Raw genomic sequence first — 19,026 nt, 5'->3', positions numbered from 1 at the left:
TCAGGAGGCAATTCTGCATTGCTCTCTCCTGTTTCTGCATATACTGTGACCAGAGGTACCGACCACCTCCAGACTATCTCGCCAAAGATGTTGGTATAGTGAAGTTTGTTTGTACAGCCTTGGAAGTCAGAGATGGTGTTTCCTTACAGAGCAAAGGCGAGGCAAGCTCAAGGCCCACTGTAGAAGATTTGGGTTCTCTAAGTTCAGAGCTGTTGTCCCGTGCACCCACTCCCTGTGTGTATGGATTTTCATCATGCTGCACTACAGGAACTGACTCAGGAAACGATGATAATGCTATATTCTGGCTACTGTTATTGCTGCAGAATGCTGTCTGAGGCCCAGTAGTTCAATGTCTTCCAACAGCATCCATGAAACCGTGGCAGGCTAATTTGGTAGTGTACAAATAGGGTCAGACCCTTCACAATCTTTGACAAATGGTAGATTTAAGGCTATATACCCACACTCTTCTTTAAACTATACATGTGCATGACATTTGGTCTATCTTAGTACCTATGATCTATTTCACAATAAAAATAAAAGGAAAAAAAAAATAAGACAGTAACCACAACTGGTATCCTAATCTGTCCCAGAGAAAACAATCTCCTGACCACAACTAAGCAAAATATCTGAAAAACAACTTCTCTTTCAGAGAAAGGGAAACCTGAGGCTGACAGAATATATAAGTAAAAGAAACCAAAGAATATCCTGAAATTATTAGGTTATTCAAAGAATATTTATCAAGTACTTTTCATGAGCAAGGTGGGATCCTACACCTTGTGCATAATACAAAAATATGTCAAATGCAAAACCTTGAGCAAGAAATTTAAGAGTTAACATAAGAGTAAGATCTTTTATTTATTTGGATGTGCCAGGTCTTAGTTACGGCATGCAGGCTCTTGGATCTTCACTGCAACATGCAAACTCTTAGTTGTGGCATGTGGGACCTAGTGGCAGGTTCCCTGACCAGGGATCAAACCCAGGTCCCCTGCATTGGGAGGGTAGAGTCTTAGCCACTGGACCAGCAGGGAAGTCCCCAAGAATATAATCTTATACAGATAAACAGGCACAGAGACAGAATTATAGTCTTGGAGAATGAATAATCCTGGAACAAAGAACACTGCCCCTACAGTGTAGCCTAGTGATATGTTTACCTGCTAACTCACCAGAAAACAAGTATATGGGAAACATGTTCAAATCAGAAGTCCCAAGTTCAGATATGGAAAAGATTAACTGAGCTTAAACAGGAAAAGCTTCAGACGTGATGGAAACCTACTTAGTAACTGGTAAGATATCAACAAGTTGGAAAACAGTGTACACACTCCAGAGTACCAAGGCTGGGCCAAAAGATCTCCAGCAATTACCAGGAAAAGCAGAATGCGTCCAGCAGAAGGCAGAGGGTACAGTCACAGAAGTGACTGACAAGGCTCTCAAAGCTCATGGATTCCAGTATTCCTTCCATTGACTTAAAGAGGGACAGACACATGAAACCCACATTCCCAAACCAGTGACCCAGTCTCAGAGGCCGGATTAGAATCCAAACCTCCTGGCAGCTACAACCCCAAGTGACAGGGCAGTGTAGTCCAAGTGCCCAGAGTTCAGGCTCTCCACTCTGAACGGTCTGATTTCAGGAATTACAGCAGGGCTTATTCCTCAGGTGTTTTGTAAAAACTCAAGGAGGTAACACCTGTAAAACAACGAGCCTGGCCCCAAAGCTAAGCATCCGATAAGGGAAAGCTGCTGTTATTATTAAAGTTGCTAGAAACATTAGAGCTACGATTACCAAGACTAGTAAAAAGCAGTCCTCATTAAAAAGCAGTCGAGTCGAGCAGGATCGCGTGTAAAGTATGACTTTCCCGCGGGGAGAGAAGGTTGGACAGAGAAAAAGAAGAACGCGAGAGAGGAGCCCGCGCCCGGCCCCGCGCACCTCGCACCTCCCGCTCAGGTTCCGAGTCCTCGTCGGCCTCGCGCTCCCGCTTCACCCGCACCGCCGGGACTACCGGCGTCGGGGCCTCGCGCGCGCCCGGCGGCTCGACCTCCCGCTTCACGCGCACTGGGCTGCACCGGGCGCTCGGCGCCTCGGGCTCCCGCTCCCGATCTCGTTCCCGTTTGACGCGAGCCGAGCTGCTCCGCGACTCGGACTCGCGCTTCCCGCGGGTGGAACCGCGAGAATCCCGCTTGGACCGGCTGGACATCGCCACTACCGGCCGAGTCGCCGGGCGCAGCCTCCAGACAAGACCGAGCGCGCGGCAAGCAGCCAATCAGAAGCGGCGCTGTTATGGGAGCCAAGGATCTCTACGAGTCGCCGACGGGGACAAATCACGCCGCAGAGAACTTCGGGGAAGTACTGCCTTTTGTGGCTTCTTTGCTGCTGCGTGCGCATCGGGGACCGGTAGGCGGATCTACTGCACTTTACCCTTTTCCGGTTTAAAGAGGTAAGAACCTTTTACTGACGGGATTTCTGGATAACAGAAGCTGTCGTTGGACCTCTTGTGTCTTCAAGACACTTTTTGTCCCGAAACCAGAATTGGGAGGTCGTCTCCAGTCTCCGCGCCTCAAAGATCAACACCCCTGCACAGAACCAGGCGACATTCCCGTCATACCCTTCTTGAAGCAACCTGGCGACTCTAATTCCACATTTAGAGGAATCACAGAAAAATGCGAATGACGAGCAGAGAGAAACTAGGGAATGGAGCCAATGAAGCCGAAGCTTCAGGACCTTTGACTTTCCACAACCTTCCACAACCCTGAACTACTTCACAGTTCTACTAAGGTGTGATATACAATAAAAAGCGCGTTTAAAGTGTTCAGTTCAGTCGCTCAGTCGTGTCCGACTCTTTGCGACCCCATGAACCGCAGCACGCCAGGCCTCCCTGTCCATCACCAACTCCCGGAGTCCACCCAAACCCACGTCCATTGAGTCCGTGATGCCATCCAACCATCTCATCCTCTGTCGTCCTCTTCTCCTCCCACCTTCAATCTTTCCCAGCATCAGGGTCTTTTCAAACGAGTCAGATCTTTGCATCAGGTGGCAAAGTACTGGAGTTTCAGCTTCAGTATCAGTCCTACCAATGAACACCCAGGACTGATCTCCTTTAGGATGGACTGGTTGGACCTCCTTGCAGTCCAAGGGACTCTCAAGAGTCTTCGCCAACACCACAGTTCAAAAGCATCAATTCTTCGGCGCTCAACCTTCTTCACAGTCCAACTCTCACATCCATACATGACCACAGGAAAAACCATAGCCCTGACTAGATGGACCTCTGTTGGCAAAGTAATGTCTCTGCTTTTTAATATGCTGTCTAGGTTGGTCATAACTTTCCTTCTAATGAGTAAGCATCTTTTAATTTCATGGCTGCAGTCACCATCTGCAGTGATTTTGGAGCCCAGAAAAATAAAGTCAGCCACTGTTTCCACTGTTTCCCTGTCTATTTGCCATGAAGTGATGGGACAGGATGCCATGATCTTAGTTTTCTGAATGTTGAGTTTTAAGCCAACTGTTTCACTCTCCACTTTCACTTTCATCAAGAGGCACTTTAGTTCTTCTTCACTTTCTGCCATAAGGGTGGTGTCATCTGCATATCTGAGGTTATTGATGTTTCTCCTGGCAATCTTGATTCCAGCTTGTGCTTCATCCAGCCCAGCGTTTCTCATGATGTAATCTGCATATAAGTTAAATAAACAGGGTGACAATATACAGCCTTGACGTAATCCTTTTCCTATTTGGAACCAGTCTGTTGTTCCATGTCCAGTTCTAACTGCTGCTTCCTGACCTGCATAGAGGTTTCTCAAGAGGCAGGTCAGGTGGTCTGGTATTCCCATCTCTTTCAGAATTTTCCACAGTTTATTGTGATCCACACAGTCAAAGGCTTCAGCATAGTCAATAAAGCAGAAATAGATGTTTTTCTGGAACTCTCTTGCTTTTTCGATGATCCAGCGGATGTTGGCAATTTGATCTCTGGTTCCTCTGCCTTTCCTAAACCAGCTTGAACATCTGGAAGTTCACCGTTCACATATTGCTGAAGCCTGGCTTGGAGAATTTTGAGCATTACTTTACTAGCATGTGAGATGAGTGCAATTGTGTGGTAGTTTGAGCATTCTTTGGCATTGCCTTTTTTGGGATTGGAATGAAAACTGACCTTTTCCAGTCCTGTGGCCACTGCTGAGTTTTCCAAATTTGCTGGCATATTGAGTGCAGCACTTTCACAGCATCATCTTTCAGGATTTGAAATAGCTCAAGTGGAATTCCATCACCTCCACTAGCTTTGTTGTACATTTTGCTGAATATTGATGGAGATATGTATACACTCTGAAACCACCACCACGATCAAAATAATGAACTAGGGATTTCTCTGGTGATCCAGTGGCTAAGATTCAGCTTTCAAAGCAGGGGGCCTGGGTTTGACTCCCTGGTCAGGGAACTAGATCCCACATGTCACAATTAAGATTCGGTGCAGCCAAATATATATATTTACTTATATAAAATGAATTTAGTCACCATTCAACAAAAGTGTTTTCCTGCCCTGACCATTGATGTGCTTTCTGTTGCTACAGATCAGTGTCACTTTCTAGAGTTTTATATAAACGGAAGGACACAGCGAGTCCTCTTTTTAATCCCTGGCCTGTTTTGCTCCGCCTATTTGTTTTGCGATTCATCCACCTTGTTGGGTACCTTGTTGGGTATATAACAACTCACTTCAACTCAGCAGCATTCCACTGTGTGGATGTACCAGTCTGTCCCTGTTCTACTCATGAACTCCCAGTTTTGTCTATTTTTAAAGAGGATCCAAAAATGACACAGGCTCAGGTATTTGAAAGGCCCCAGGGCCACCCACGGGGAGAGTTAAGACACCGGTCCGGTGAGCGACAAGATGAACCGGGTGGCGGGGAAGTACGAAGTCGGCGTTGGGCGGGATGGGAGGGGTGGCCGCCGCTGGTGGTCTCCTGGAGGGCCGGAGGCTGGGCTGCGCGGCCAGGGCGCTGCTGTGTGCCCACCCTGGGCACTCGCCTCCTAGGATCTCTTTGAAGGTAGCTGCTGTCAGTGCCCCCACTTACAAATGAGTAAACTGAGGCACGGCTGGTGATAGTGTCACACATTCCAGCAGAAGAAAAAGGAAGGGAAGGCTCCACAGCGAATTCTGAGTGGTGTGATGGGTGCTTTGCGCTTTTCTGGATTTTCTGATGTATCAGCTGCTGCTGCTGCTAAGTCGCTTCAGTCGTGTTCGACTCTGTGCGACCCCATAGACGACAGCCCACCAGGCTCCCCCGTCCCTGGGATTCTCCAGGCAAGAACACTGGAGTGGGTTGCCATTTCCTTCTCCAATGCATGAAAGTGAAAAGTGAAAGTGAAGTGGCTCAGTCGTGTCCGACCCTCAGCGACCCTATGGACTGCACCCTTCCAGGCTCCTCCGTCCATGGGATTTTCCAGGCAAGAGTACTGGAGTGGGGTGCCATTGCCTTCTCCACTAAGCCTAAATCCTGTTTTCCTATTGATAATGTCACAAAAGGAAAACCCCCGGCCAGGAAGAGGAAGTTGAGCTTGTAGTATTTTCGTCCGCCCCGCCCCTCCGCCCCGCCCCTCCGCCCCGCCCCTCCGCCCCGCCCCTCCGCCCCGCCCCTCCGCCCCGCCCCTCCGCCCCGCCCCTCCGCCCCGCCCCTCCGCCCCGCCCCTCCGCCCCGCCCCTCCGCCCCGCCCCTCCGCCCCGCCCCTCCGCCCCGCCCCTCCGCCCCGCCCCTCCGCCCCGCCCCTCCGCCCCGCCCCTCCGCCCCGCCGCGTCCCTCCGCTCCGCCCAGCCCCGCCGGTGCCTCGAACTCTGCGCACAGAGAAGCTCGGCCCTGCCCTCCTTTTCCCGACGTCACGGCTAGTGGCCGAAAGTCGAGCGAGGGGCGGTGCTGAGCTCTCGGGGCGGGAGGGTGACCGTTGGGGGCCTTTAGGCAGGGACGGCGGCGGCTCCGCGCACAGGGGTTAAGATGGAAGCGGCGCCAAGTCCCGGGTCGGGACTCTGCTGCAAGCCTGGAGGGCGACTGGACATGAGCCACGGCTTCGTGCACCACATCCGACGGAACCAGCTCGCCCGGTACCGCCCCGCCCCGCGCCACCGGCGCCAGCCCCGGCCTGGCCTGACCCGGCCGTCCCTGACTCCCGCTCGGCTCCCCGCAGGGACGACTACGACAAGAAGGTGAAGCAGGCGGCCAAGGAGAAGGCGAGGAGGCGGCACACGCCTGCGCCCACTCGGCCCCGAAAGCCCGATCTGCAAGTGTACCTGCCGCGACACCGAGGTGAGGCCGCCCACCCGCCTGCTTCCTCGAGCCCGCGCGCTCTTTTGGCCCTGGCTCAGCCTCAGTGCACTCTTCTTTCCTATATGGGAAAAAGCTACTTCTTAGCCTCCAAGGCTCAGTTCACCTCGTCCCTTCTCGGAACAGCAACCTCGATGGTCCCCAATCGCCGCTAGTGGTTCTCCCCGTAGAACAGAGAGGGCTCAAGTTAAGCATCACTATTACCGGACAAAGCTGGGAGTCGGCAAGAAGTTGTCTTTCGCTTCCTCTCCACCACACTATTTTCGTATTCCCGTCACCTAACAGAAAAAAAGTTTGGCGCTGCTCTAGGCGACAAGGACATACTTGTGGAATGAAGCCCAAACCAACTTAATGGCCTTTTTTCCCCAGCTTCATTTCGATCCAGCAATTACAGTAGATAACATATGATGCTAAATTTGTTGATCTTCCCTAAGAGTGCCTTTAGAGGTTGTATACATTTCATTCATTTAGCTTTCAGAGGACCCCATAAGATGGGAACCATTATCATTTGTGTTTCACAGTCTGCAAAACGGATACAGAGAGGTTCAGCAACTTGCCTGAAATCTCAAGGAAGTAAATGGCAGAGCCTGGATTTGAACCCAGGGAGAGCACAGTCCACCTCTCTACCACCTTCCAACACTGTAGACAGATGTGTGTTGTGTACCTCCTGTGTGATGTGACTGTGCAGAGGTGCAAAGGTGAATAAAATCCCTGATAGGCGGCACATTTCACACACACATTCTGGGTCCATGAGAAGACTGGTGCTTTTTTTTCCCCCTAAATTCAGCTTTTTTCTTTTTTTAATTTTATTTATTTTTGGCTGTGCTGGGTCTTCGTTGCTGCCCACGGACTTTCTCTAGTTCCAGTGAGCAGGGGCTCCTCTCTACTTGCAATGCTTTGGCTTTTTATTACAGTAACTTCTCTTGTTTTGGGGCTCAGACTGTAGAACACAGGGCTCAGTAGTTATGTTCTAGAGTGCACAGGCTTAGTTGGCCTGAGGCATGTGGGATCTTCCCGGACCAAGGATCGAACCTGTTGTCCCCTGCTTTGGCAGACAGATTCCCAACCACTGGATCACCAGAGAAGTCTGGGGTTTTCTTTACAGTCTGTTTTCCTGTATCATCTCTGGGCAAGGGTTCCAGAAGCCTTCCTTTCTTCCCTCTCCAGATGGCTCTACCCACCCAAGCAACCCAGACTGTGAGGAGTCCGGTGAAAGCAGCAGTAGTGGCAGCTCTGAGCCAGAGCCTCCTGGCCATCAGCTTTTCTGCTTAGAGTATGAGGCGGACAGCGGAGACATCACCTCAGTTATCGTGTATCAGGTACGCCTGGTGGAAACAGCTGCAGCCTGAGGGTCCTGGGCCGTGGTGGAAATCACTGTGACACCCGGAGCCACTGTTTTCCTCAGGGACTGGTGGGAAGTATCTGTCCCACATGGGAGCACAAACTGCTGGGCGATGCTTTTGAACACAAGGCACTCCCATCACACAGTGCTTCTCAGCGGGCGATGGGAAGGGCACATGGCCCATGGTCGAGAATCACTATTAAGGGGACACCTGGGCAATGGCAGGCACTGGCAAGAAGTTGTGAGTCCCACGGAGATCTGTGAGAGTGTTGTCTAGGGACAGGGCAGGCCACCTTTCCAGAAGAGGCTGGGCCCTGAGCTTCCTGACTCTTCCTCCACGTAGGATGATGATCCAGGAAGGGTGAGCGAGGAGGTGTCAGCTCACACGCCTCTGGAGCCACTCATGCGAGAGGCCCTCAAGTTGCGCATCCAGGAGGAGATTGCAAAGCGCCAGAGCCGACACTGAACAGACTGGAGTCGCTGCCCAGGGAGCCATCCCTAGTTTGGGGGTGCGGGGACCAGTCTGAGCTGATCTCAAGACACCCCTGTACCCCCATCCACAGGAAAAGGGTGTCACAGGGACTGGACCTGGCCATCTCCCTCGTAGCCATTTTTTCTTCTATGTTGGCCCATTTGACCAGCCTAATATTCTGAAAATTTGAGAATTTTGTTTGGTTAGCTTGGTTTTGTGGAAGCAAAGACTCCGGGGAGAGTTGGGTTTATGAAACCCTGTGCCAAAGTGCTGCTTTCTCACCAAGGTCACGTTCCCCAGGGCACCTGGCCGCTGCTACTCCACCCAGCTCTTTGAGCCCTGTTTGCTATTTTATAGCTCCTTACTTCTGTACCTCCTGTTCACTTCTATGTCTGCGTTTCCGAGATCTTTTCTGGCGTTTCTTTGTTCTCTTCTTTCATTCATCTTGTCTCCCAATGCATCAGTCGCATCCATTCCCCACCCCCACCCCGACCTCCCACCTTTAGCTGCTAAGGATTTTGGATGTGGAGGTTCTGGCCTCTGCCTTTCTGGCAAGCTCTCCCAGTAATTCTGATACCAGTCAAGGGAGACCTCCTTTGATGCCTACTTGCAAGCATGTCTCCCTCCCCTTACATGGCTTTTGCAGGTTTCTCCCATGCTCCATCACTTCGCCCAGTCTCGAAAGATGATGCCAGAACTCAACTGTGAGGATTTTTTGCCGCAAAACCTCCTGGGCTAGGACTACATAATTCCAGCTTCCCACCTGATCCCTAGCTGTGAACAGGCCATCTGTGCTCAGGCTAAAGGAGAACTATCAAAACAAGCCAGAAACTGTGTTTCCAAATGTGATTTAACAGTCTTGAATGTACGTACAAAGGCAAAATCAAAATGAGCAATTATTGCCTGTTTGGAGCCCTAGGGCTTAGACAGTAAAGAATCCGCCTGCAATGCAGGAAACCCGGATTCAATTCCCTGGGTCAGGAAGATCCCCTGAAGAAGGGAATGGCAACCTACTCCAGTATTCTTGCCTGGAGAATTCCACGGACAGAGGAGCCTGGCAGGTTACAGTCCATGGGGTCGTAAAAGAGTCAGACAAGACTTAGCAACTAACAGTTCCTCTTTCACTTGGAGCCCTAGTTGGGAAAAGGAGGGGAGCCTGAAAAGTGTCCTGGAGGGAGCTAAGCAAGCCTCTTTCATCTTCCCTTCCCCTGCTCTCTTCTCTCTCCCGTGCTACCTCCCAAGAGTATATAAAACTCCTAAGAAACCCTAATACTAAAGATACCAGGAAATCACTGCTTTCACTGAAGCGAACATTCTTCCTAACGAGGGTTGGACTAAGGTCTGAGAAATCCACCAGCCGTCCCGTACACGACGGTTCCAAGCCTCTGGTTTTCCAGCAAATGGGCCTAAACTCAGTGACTTGAAGTATGGGATTTAAGTGAGCCCATGAGCACTGGGACTTCTTCAGACCAACACTCCTCCTGCCCCAGAGGTTTCACCTCAGGGTCTCAAGATCAGTCTGGCTGGTCCCTCTCAGCAACTTTTCTCGTAAAGGACATCTAAGGGCATTTTTGTTTGTGCCCTACAGCCCTGAAAATCTACCAGCTCAGAAACGGGGCAATGTACTTCAACTACATTATTAAAATGCAGCAAGTCACAGCTTGCTGGGAAGATGAGTGAGGTGGATAAATTAGAAGGGCCTGGTTGTGAAGGCAGACAAGGACCAGCATGATCCTGACTCGCAGAGCTGGCCCAAAGTCAATGCCTTAAACTAGCCGGTCCTGGGCTCAGTTCTCTTTCAGCAAGTCTGCCCCCATTCGGCCAGGCTGGAAGTGCCTTTTGACTCTTAAGGTTAACTACCCTCCAGAGCCGCCCAGGTCAAGGAGACTGCGCCATACTCTGTCCCCTGTCTTCCTGCAGCTCAGAGCACCAGGCATTTTAGTCTTGCAGCTCTTCAGCTGATTTTCTGACTTGGACATAGGATTTCACCAAAACTCTTAGGCTTCCTAGTCTGGAAATACTTTTTTGGGTTTGTCTTCTCATAGCTGGATGGCCTGTTTTCCTGGATTTATTATAGAATTTAGAAACAAGTCCATGGGGGCATGACCTCTAGAGTTTAGCTTCCAGCCCTGTGTTGTGAGAATCATGTACCAATTCTGTCCTTCTGTGTGTTGACTGTGTAATCCTCACACTCTCAGGTAAGAGACTGATGGGAACATCTCATGTGTAAACCTGTTGTTGAGGCGCTTTGCTAATCCAGTGCATATAAAATATCTTCCACCCAAGAAAGCATTCTAACTGTTAGCTAGTTTACGCTGCACAACTACAGGAAGTACTAAGCCTGGTACTTAAATGAGAGGCTGGCCTTCAGGGCAGGCCTAGTGGTGGTGATGCTGCTATGGCTCCTGAGGTGTCCAAAACGCTTCTCTACTGACAGCTCTCAGCCCATCGACAGCCTTAGAGCTCCGCTCATTGCTTCTCGCCCCTCACTGCAGTCCAAGATGGTGTCATACTCTCTAGTATATTTACTGGACTTGCCTCCTGATGTCTTTTCAGCTATTTCCAGTTGTTGGTGCCTTGCCCTCAAGGAGCAGTTTCCAGGGCATTTCCCAGAGGCCCTAGAGCTGCCTCAAAGAGGACTGTCCCTGCTGTTTTGTGCACTGGCTGCAGCATTAGACTAACTTTCTGGCAGATTGCTTCAGGATCAGCACTTTTTTGATTAGATATAATCTCAGCCGCCTGGGGAAAAAAAAGTCTGGGAGCCTAATAAGCATATTTCACGTTCATCCAGAATGAAGCGTTCTTCATTTACTGAGGCTAAGCCTTGGATGTTAAGGCATTGTGTGTCCTGGGCCACAGTGGGTGATGTTACTAATAGAAGGAAGCTGGGTTTGCAGGGGTTTGGGCCTGTGCGAGAGTAAACACTAACACTTGAGTTCCAGCCAGCTGGCAAGGATGGAAGTCTTTGAAGAATGTAATACAAGATGGGAAAAGGAGAACGTAAAGCTTTTTGTCCTGAATGAGAGTAGGAAACCAGCCAGTGGGACCAGTGTGGGCAATAAGAAATGCTTCTGTCTCTGGACAAGCCTTAAAGGGACATTCCATCTCCACTGGTCCACTCCCAGGGGCACTGCCATGCAGAGATTAGCCCACGAAACTGGAAGAAACCCTTTGGAGTGGTGGGTATCCAGCTTACTGTGCATGTGGCACCGTCTGTTGGTGGTAAGGTAGGGTCCCCAACTGGTTCGCAAATGTAAATGCAGCCTTTTGCAGACAGAAGAGTAAGGACAGGTGGCTTTCCTACCTCTGAGCCTTCTTTGGGGAGGAGCATCATGGAATGTTGACAGTTATCTGAAACCTTTTAAGTTCCCTCATTGAATTCCTATCCTGTCCCTGAGGAATCATATGACCAAGAAACCACAGGCACCCACCCCAGATTTCCCCAGGAGGTGGAGTGATGCCAGAAGGGAAGAGAGTGAATGGCCCCTCTGCCTTCCCAGGGCCACCAGAATGAGGAACTGGTTGCACTGGTTGTATAACGTATCAGAAGCCATATTTTGTTCTGTTTTCTCATTTCCAATGTTCCTGCTGTGTGGATGAATAAAATGACATGTTGCAAATTTATTTGAAAATCCTTGAAGGAAGGTACTTTGCAAATACAGTATTCTTTTTAACCAATAAACGTACTATTTTTATAAGCACTGTTTTTGCCAAGAGTTGTGAAATCACTTGTGTACATAGGGAAGTGAAGACTATGTGCTGCCCTAAAGTCATTCAGCACAGAATCAGCACTGAAAATCTCATCTCTTGTTCTGCCTGACTATTTTAAGGACCGTCCTGGTTGGAGCATAACAAGTAGATTCACATGGCATTGGAACTGGAAGGGCCTTTTAAAGACATCTGGTCCTACTTTCTACTGATACGCAACTCATCAGCATCCCTTGAAGAGCCCTTCTGTCTTGGGCTAATTCTCTGTTCTAGGGACTACTCAGATTGTTGTATTAAGCCAAATCTGCCTCCTTGTCAAGGCTCTGGAGTGCTTGCCTTACCCCCACTTTAGGATAAAATAGCCAGTTTAGAACCTGAGTAGTCCTCCCGGGCCTTCCCCACAATCAAGGCTAAAAAGGAACGCAAACCCAACTCAACAGGAGATAGTAAGTGTTGATTAAGAATCGCCAAGCTTCCAAAGAGGTAGGAAATGCTGACGGCTCACGGCACTATTGGGCAGATGAGAAAAAGTGCCTGCTCCCAGGGGAACACCCCTGGGCAAGAAGATGGTGATCTCGATAAATTAGACAGAGGCACTCCTTTGTCCTGGGGCACAAAGCCTGGCCAGCAGAAGGCGGACTGGTTTTATACCTCCCTGGTTCTTCAGCCAGGTGTTCTTGTACAGGGTCGCTCTGCACCACCATGCTTCTTGACCCGGTTTTAACTACTTACCCTAATGCAGTTTGGAAGAGGGTCCTCCAACAGGTTTCCTGGTTCCATTTTTACCTTCCACTAGGTTCAGAAACGGAGAAGGAAATGGCAACCCACTCCAGTACTCTTGCCTGGAAAATCTCATGCGCGGAGGAGCCTGGTAGGCTGCAGTCCATGGGGTTGCTAAGAGTCAGACACGACTGAGCGATTTCCCTTTCACTTTTCACTTTCATGCATTGGAGAAGGAAGTGGCAACCCACTCCAGTGTTCTTGCCTGGAGAATCCCAGGGACAGGGGAGCCTGGTGGGCTGCGGTCTATGGGGTCGCACAGAGTCGGACACGACTGAAGCGACTTAGCAGCAGCAGCAGGTTCAGAAAGGTTTCTCCTTCCTCAGGCCATTGTCCAGTGTAGTGTAACTACTCCATTTCCCCCACAGTCCAAGGCCATTTCTGACTATTACCTTTGCCTCACCAGTCCTGCTGAATTTAAGCTCCCTGGTTCCTGGCAGCATGGGCACAATGCTCCCTTCAGTAAAGGTCTGTGGGCCCCAGTGTTGCCTCATAGGGACTCCAACAGATGCTGGACTGCCAGTTTGAGTACTTTCCTGCCGTTTTAATCATGAAAACAATGTCCAAGAGGGCACTCTTGGCCTTAAAGTGTGTATGGAGTGTCACCTGCCCTATCAGTAAACAAAGGATGTGGCCATCAAGGCAGTAGCCACTGTAGCCACCCCCAACTGCACCCTGAGGGTATTCAAGGTGGAGAAAAGCTGGCTATTGGCCCCAGATAGTTGAGGTGCATATCAAAGGAATGCTTTCAATGTGCCCAGACTCTTGTATCTTCCCATACAAAGAAAAACACTAAATTCATTATGTCTGGTTACTAGTCTTTAATTAACAGTAAAGCTTTTGATATTCCAACTACCTGCTTTTTGTAATCTCCTTTATATCCTCACTTCTCCCTTGCCTCTTTGGAGCACTTCCACAGAGCTATCTGAGAGGCTCCCTCCCCGGTTGGAATCCTTAGAAAGTTTGCCAAATAAAACACAATTCTCAACTTGTGGGTTGTGCTTTTTTTTTTTTCCAGTCAACATAAAGTTTGGTGAAGCTGTTGGGTAATTTATCACACTATCCTGTTTGCTTTTTCCCATATTGCTCTGGATCTCCAGCCTTCCTCTCCTCATTTCCCTCCCAACCCCTGGCCATGGGGGTGTCCTTAGAATGGATATTGTTTCAAGCCAGTGCTCAGCAGTCAGGAAACATGTTTTGGACGCTGACTTCTGGACGGTACTCCGTATACTTGTATACTTGTACCCTTGAAAATAAAATGTATCTGATGAACGTAGGTCTCCTCCAGACTTTGCTGAGTCCGAGGAAAGCAGAAGCCAAATGCAGGGCGCTAGAATTTCTTAAGGAACAGCCAGGGCTTTGTGCTCTCTGCTCTGCAGACCGGCCTCGCCTTGGACAGAGGCAGGCACGGGGCGCCACACTGAGGGAGGCTGTCCGAAGTCCCCGTCGGCCAGTCCAGGTTGCAAAATGTGCCCGGCGGCGGCGAAGGAAGGCATCCTTTAGCCACGTGTGCAGTGACAATCACAGGTGCAGCTGGAAGGAGGTGCAGAACCCGGAGCTTCCCGCCTTCCGAAGCTTCCACCACAGGAGCAGGGAAGATGGGGTTATCCTTTTGGTATCTCCGCATCAGATGCTCCCCGGCTGGGGTCCCACGCCACCGCCCACAGAGCCCAGGTTCCCCCCAAGTCGGGGCACCACCCACCGTTCCCGCATGACGCGGGCGCGGGGACTCGGGAACTGTAGTTCCCGGCTCGGTTTGCGGCGCTGGGGCGGGGCTCGTGCGGACTCCAAGTCCCGGCTGGCGGCGCGGCTCGGCCCGGCGCGCTGGGGGCGGGGCCGCCCGGCCCTTTAAACCATTCAGGGTCGCTCCGAGGGCCGCAGCCGGGGACGGCGCCACGCGGGGGCCGAGCAGGACGCGGCGGCGGGACGCTCCGGGGAGGTGCGTTTGGGGCCCCTTCCTCCTCTAGACCTCCAGAGATCACCTGCGAAGGCGCAGGTGCTGGGGACTGCGGGCCGTGGGCTGCGGGCGCGCAGGCGGGCGGGCAGGGGACCAGGGTGGGCTTACCGCGTGAACCCGCCCCTTCCCGCGGCGCCGGCGCTCAGGTAGCTAGCTGCCTGCGCCCCGCTGCCTCTCCGCCCAGTCCCGGACCCCCTCGCAGGCTTTTCTTGGCGTGACCCGCTCGGGACTGTCCTGACTGCAGACCCTCTCCCAGTCCAGGACCCTCAGGCCAGGGAGGGTGGCTTCCTTTCCAGAGCTTAGGGCCCCGCGGCGTCTGAACATCTGGCTGGAACGCGGAGGACCCCCGGTGAATGCCGGAGGGTGTCCACGTTGTGGTGGGGGCTCAGCCCCAAGCGTGGGCGCTCAGAGCCGCAGAGGGAGCCCTGCGTCTGGTGCTGACCACCTTTCTCTCCCCCGCACCGGCTTTGGCCAGTCACTAGACCCTGGACTTTGACCTGTCTCTCTTCACCAGGCCCGGGCAGCCGATGGTTTTGACGAAGTATCTTAAGGTTGCCGGCCCATCCCCTCTTCTCCTGCTACCTCTTGTCCTCCCCCCCCTCCCCATCACCACCACCCTGGCTTCCCTCCCTCATGACCGCCTGGATCCTCCTTCCTGTCAGCCTGTCAGCATTCTCCATCACTGGCCTATGGACTGTGTGAGTACGGAGGGGGATGGGCGGAAGGCAACGAGGAGACAAAATGTGAGGGACAGGGCCCAGCCAGGACCCAACAGGAGCCTGATGGCACATAGAAAGCCCCCTTGTCCTGTGGCAGGCTCCAGGGTGGTACCCAGGGTCACTCCGGCTGTCTCCAGAGCCTGGCCTGGCGCCTGGGCCCACAGCCCCTTGGGACAAGCTGGCACCACTGCTGTCCAGCAGGGTGGCGCGGACAGACACACTTCTGGCTGGGGTAACTTCCAGAATTGGGACTAGGCTGTGGGTTCTCTAGAATAGCATCAGGCCGCAGGGCCACCCCAACTCAAGCCCCCAGAAAGGAGAGTGAGACTGAATGAAGGAAGAGTCGGTGGGGGAAGGCTGGGCGCGTCGTGGGGCGGGGTGACAGTTGTGCTCCCGCAGGTATGCCATGGCCGTGATGAACCACCACGTGTGCCCCGTGGAGAACTGGTATGGCGCACTCTACAGACAGCCTCACTCTAAAGCTCCCTTCATCTCTGTTCCCTCTTGGGCCGGGGCTGCCTCGAGCCAGACGGAGACACTGGGCCTCACTGCTCTTCTCTGACATTGGCAGCGCCTGCCCCCTCCCCAGGCATGGCTTCGTGCCCACCTACCTGCTTCCCACTGTCATTTGCCCCTTTGGCTTCTGTCTCGGGGGGTCCTGGGAAGTGGGCTCTTCTGCCCCTGCCAAGGGAGGTCTGGGAGGGTGTCTCCCAGAGACCTGAGGGAACCCCTTCCCCCCAGGCTATGCTCTGTCCTACCTGCCAGGTCTTACAACGAATCTTGCTCTCCTGACCCCACGGAGCAAGGGGGCCCCAAGACCTGCTGCACCCTGGATGACATCCCCCTCATCAGGTGAGGCCTAGAGACCTGGCAGGTCACAGAGACCCAAGGCCCAGCTAGACTCCCAACCAAGTGTCTCAAGCCAAGGCATGTCCCTGGGTCCCAGAAATAATAATTCCATTAAGAGCACATATGCCAATACTGCTTACCATTTAGGATGAGCCAGGCTGTGCACTGAATCCTTTACCCACCTAAGGTCACTTCACCTTCCCAGCATTGAGGCAGCTATTGTTTTCACGACTTTATAGGCAAGGAAACTGAGACTGTGCTATGTCATCCATCCAGGTCCCTCAGCTAGTGAGTGGAGGCACCTAGATTTAGGTTCCAGCTCTCTGCCCAGCCTAAGCCCTGGCATAAGGGAAGTCAGACCCACTGTGGACCTTAACAGTCTCAGGGATCCCAGGGAGCCTTGGGGTCCACTTGGCAATCCTGGGCTCTCCCAACTCCAGCAAACACCCAGCGCTCTGCCTTAGGGGGAGGTGTGGTCAGCCTGGGGCCACTTGTTTGTATGAGACACTGGCCTTTATCCATCAGGGTCTGGCCTGTAAAGGAACAGGTGCAGATAAGGCTAGAGAGAGCAAGTGGGCCAGGAGGGGGGCTTTCCAGTGCTTCTGCCCCTCTCACTCTGTCCCCACCCCCTCCTCTCAGCAAGTGTGGCTCGTACCCCCCTGAGAGCTGCCTCTTCAGCCTCATTGGCAACCTGGGTGCTTTCATGGGTGAGTTGTGCCCTCGGCGCCCCATCACCACCCCACCCAGTCCGCCTACCCTCACCTCCACTCCCCAGGAAGCCCTGGCTTTGTGCAGCCCACCGCACCAAGGGCTAAGGCCAGCGGGGCCACTTCACTTCCATTCCATGAAGGCCCAAGGCTGACTCCCACACAGCCACCCTGGTATAGCACACCCCCTGCCTGTCCATTCTCTTCCGGCCCTCAGAGCATCTGGGGAAAGCTAGCTGGGCTGGGTCAGGGCCAGAGAAGGTGCCAGAGCCGGCCCCCGCTGTGCTCTCCTCCCCCAGTGGCCCTGATCTGCCTCCTGCGCTATGGGCAGCTCCTGGAGCAGAGCCGTCATTCCTGGGTAAACACCACAACGCTCATCACAGGCTGCACCAATGCTGCGGGTCTGGTGGTGGTGGGAAACTTCCAGGTACGCCCGCCTGCCGGCCTTTCAGCTTCCTCTAGAGGGACAGCGATGGGGGCAGGGGATGAAGAGGTGGAGGGGAGGGGCTGATCTGTGCTCCCTCTCCGGGCCCAGGTGGACCACGCTAAGTCTCTGCACTATGTCGGAACCGGTGTAGCCTTCACTGCTGGCCTGCTCTTCGTTTGCCTGCACTGTGCCCTCTCCTACCACGGGGCCACGGCCCCCCAGGACCTGGCTGTGGCCTACCTGCGGATTGTGCTGGCAACCATCGCCTTTGTCACTCTGATCCTCAGTATCCTTCCAGGATGGGATGGCCAAGAATTCCTCCTGTAGCCCAGACCCTCTACCACCCAGGATGCTGGGGGTGCGGGGGGAACAGACACCCCTGCCCAGTCTGGTCTTCTGCCCCCTACTCCTGGGAGGTGAGACTTGGTCCTCTGCCCCAGCCTATATCCAGGAAGGCAGGAAGGGTGTCACCAGGCTCCCATACCTCCTCCCAGACGTTTCCTTAGCCCCCTCCCAGGTGGGGTCTTCTTCATCCACGAGAGCTCTCAGCTGCAGCATGGGGCAGCCCTGTGTGAGTGGGTGTTCGTCATTGACATTCTCATCTTCTACGGCACCTTCAGCTATGAGTTTGGGGCGGTCTCCTCGGACACACTGGTGGCCGCGCTGCAGCCCACCCCTGGCCGGGCCTGCAAGTCCTCTGGGAGCAGCAGCACCTCCACCCACCTCAACTGTAGTCCTGAGAGTGTCGCCATGATCTGAGGTCTGGGGAGAGTGGCTGGCCCTGCCTCCGCAGCTCCCTGCATCTCCTTTGCATTTCTTTTGTACCAAAAAAACCCGATTTTGTGAAAAGTATTCTGTTGGGACACAGGCTGCCTCGTTCCTGGAGGAGGGGCCATCCCACACCTGTGCCATAGAGGAGTGGGCCTCTTGGCAGGCTGCCCAAGCCACACAGCCCGCTCCCCACACCGCAGTGTTGTCTTTGTTTTAAAGGTCACGTGTCATTCACCCAGCCAGCCCTTCAGGTGCCTTCTACTCCCTCAGTGCCAAGGCTGGACCACTGGGGTCTCCTGCTGCAGGAATTGGGGGCTGGGAACAGCGAGAGGGCTACCAGTCTCGGGGGTGGGGGTGAGCACTCCTTAGTCTATGGGAAGGCCCCCTATGGGCCCACTGAACTGCACTGGGATTCTTCACTCTGCCCCTTTCTTTAGGGCAAATAACACAGCAGAACCACGTGGGTATTTTAGTACTTTTTTTTTATATATATCTATTAAAAGAATTCTAATTTGCATGTTTGTAGTCTGTTCTGAAGAAAGGAAGAGGGCCTTATGCAAAACAGCTTCCCCTGGACAAAGGATGGGAGAAAGCCCCTGCCCACAGGGAGGGTCCTGAGTGCCCATCGAGCAGAGCTGCCAAGAACAAAGGATGCCAAGTGCTATCCAAGTACCCCTGAAGGGCCTGAAGCCCTTTCTGGGCCTCTAAACAATCTGAAGAGCTGACCTGATTATTTCACACTTCCTACCCTGCTCAGGGGCTTCCCTAGTGGCTCAGACGGTAAAGAATCTGCCTGCAGTGCAGGAGACCCCAGTTCAGTCCCCGGGCTGGAAAGATCCCCTGGAGAAGGGAATGGCTACCCACTCCAATATTCTTGCCTAGAGAATTCATGGACAGAGGAGCCTGGTGGGCTATAGTCCATGGGGTCGCAGAGTCAGATATGACTGAGCAACTAACACTTTCACTTTTTTTCACCCTGCTCAATTGTCTGGCTTGAAGA

At 52.8% G+C, this 19,026-nt stretch overlaps 3 protein-coding genes across 10 annotated transcripts in view; 2 read left to right on the top strand and 1 right to left on the bottom strand.

Moving 5' to 3' along the window:
* Positions 1 to 2,211, bottom strand: part of USP39 (ubiquitin specific peptidase 39) — a 36,540-nt gene extending 34,329 nt beyond the window's left edge. The window contains exon 1 of the mRNA XM_086326500.1: positions 1,925 to 2,211. Coding sequence (XP_086182626.1) covers positions 1,925 to 2,192 — 268 coding nt within the window. The 5' untranslated portion in view covers positions 2,193 to 2,211. The remainder of the gene's footprint in view (positions 1 to 1,924) is intronic.
* A 3,386-nt stretch (positions 2,212 to 5,597) lies between these two features.
* C11H2orf68 (chromosome 11 C2orf68 homolog) lies at positions 5,598 to 11,809 on the top strand. The gene is made up of 4 exons (XM_086326495.1): positions 5,598 to 6,074; positions 6,158 to 6,276; positions 7,462 to 7,613; positions 7,980 to 11,809. The coding sequence occupies exons 1-4, from the start codon at positions 5,968 to 5,970 to the stop codon at positions 8,100 to 8,102; spliced, it is 501 nt and encodes a 166-aa protein (XP_086182621.1). The 5' UTR covers positions 5,598 to 5,967; the 3' UTR covers positions 8,103 to 11,809.
* Positions 11,810 to 14,409: 2,600 nt separating this feature from the next.
* TMEM150A (transmembrane protein 150A) lies at positions 14,410 to 18,543 on the top strand. Of its 8 annotated transcripts, none has more exons than XM_086326485.1 (8): positions 14,410 to 14,535; positions 15,068 to 15,251; positions 15,672 to 15,719; positions 16,038 to 16,124; positions 16,761 to 16,828; positions 17,128 to 17,255; positions 17,364 to 17,541; positions 17,773 to 18,543. In XM_086326485.1, exons 2-8 carry the CDS (start codon positions 15,187 to 15,189, stop codon positions 18,012 to 18,014), a joined length of 816 nt encoding a protein of 271 aa, XP_086182611.1. In that variant the 5' UTR covers positions 14,410 to 14,535; positions 15,068 to 15,186; the 3' UTR covers positions 18,015 to 18,543. The 8 variants fall into 8 exon arrangements, with proteins under 8 accessions (XP_086182611.1, XP_086182610.1, XP_086182612.1 ...); XM_086326484.1 differs by having other exon boundaries at positions 16,014 to 16,124; XM_086326483.1 differs by having other exon boundaries at positions 14,424 to 14,535; positions 15,672 to 15,861.
* Positions 18,544 to 19,026: the final 483 nt, after the last annotated feature.

Source organism: Bos grunniens, chromosome 11 (assembly GCF_055505025.1).
Source record: "Bos grunniens cultivar Pamir isolate PY7600 chromosome 11, Bosgru_T2T1.0, whole genome shotgun sequence".
Classification (NCBI taxonomy): Eukaryota; Metazoa; Chordata; class Mammalia; order Artiodactyla; family Bovidae; genus Bos; species Bos grunniens.
This window is presented reverse-complemented; position numbering and strand designations above follow the sequence as displayed.

What these genes read in the sequence shown, in the direction of transcription:
- TMEM150A (XM_086326483.1), top strand. Translation starts at nt 15,722, where the DNA reads ATGGCGCACTCTACAGACAGCCTCACTCTAAAGCTCCCTTCATCTCTG. An exon ending in AGCGCCTGCCCCCTCCCCAG is followed by an intron (nt 15,862 to 16,037) that starts GCATGGCTTCGT and finishes CCTACCTGCCAG; the next exon opens with GTCTTACAACGAATCTTGCT. An exon ending in CAACCTGGGTGCTTTCATGG is followed by an intron (nt 16,829 to 17,127) that starts GTGAGTTGTGCC and finishes CTCCTCCCCCAG; the next exon opens with TGGCCCTGATCTGCCTCCTG.
- C11H2orf68 (XM_086326495.1), top strand. Translation starts at nt 5,968, where the DNA reads ATGGAAGCGGCGCCAAGTCCCGGGTCGGGACTCTGCTGCAAGCCTGGA. An exon ending in CGACGGAACCAGCTCGCCCG is followed by an intron (nt 6,075 to 6,157) that starts GTACCGCCCCGC and finishes GGCTCCCCGCAG; the next exon opens with GGACGACTACGACAAGAAGG. An exon ending in CCTCAGTTATCGTGTATCAG is followed by an intron (nt 7,614 to 7,979) that starts GTACGCCTGGTG and finishes TCCTCCACGTAG; the next exon opens with GATGATGATCCAGGAAGGGT.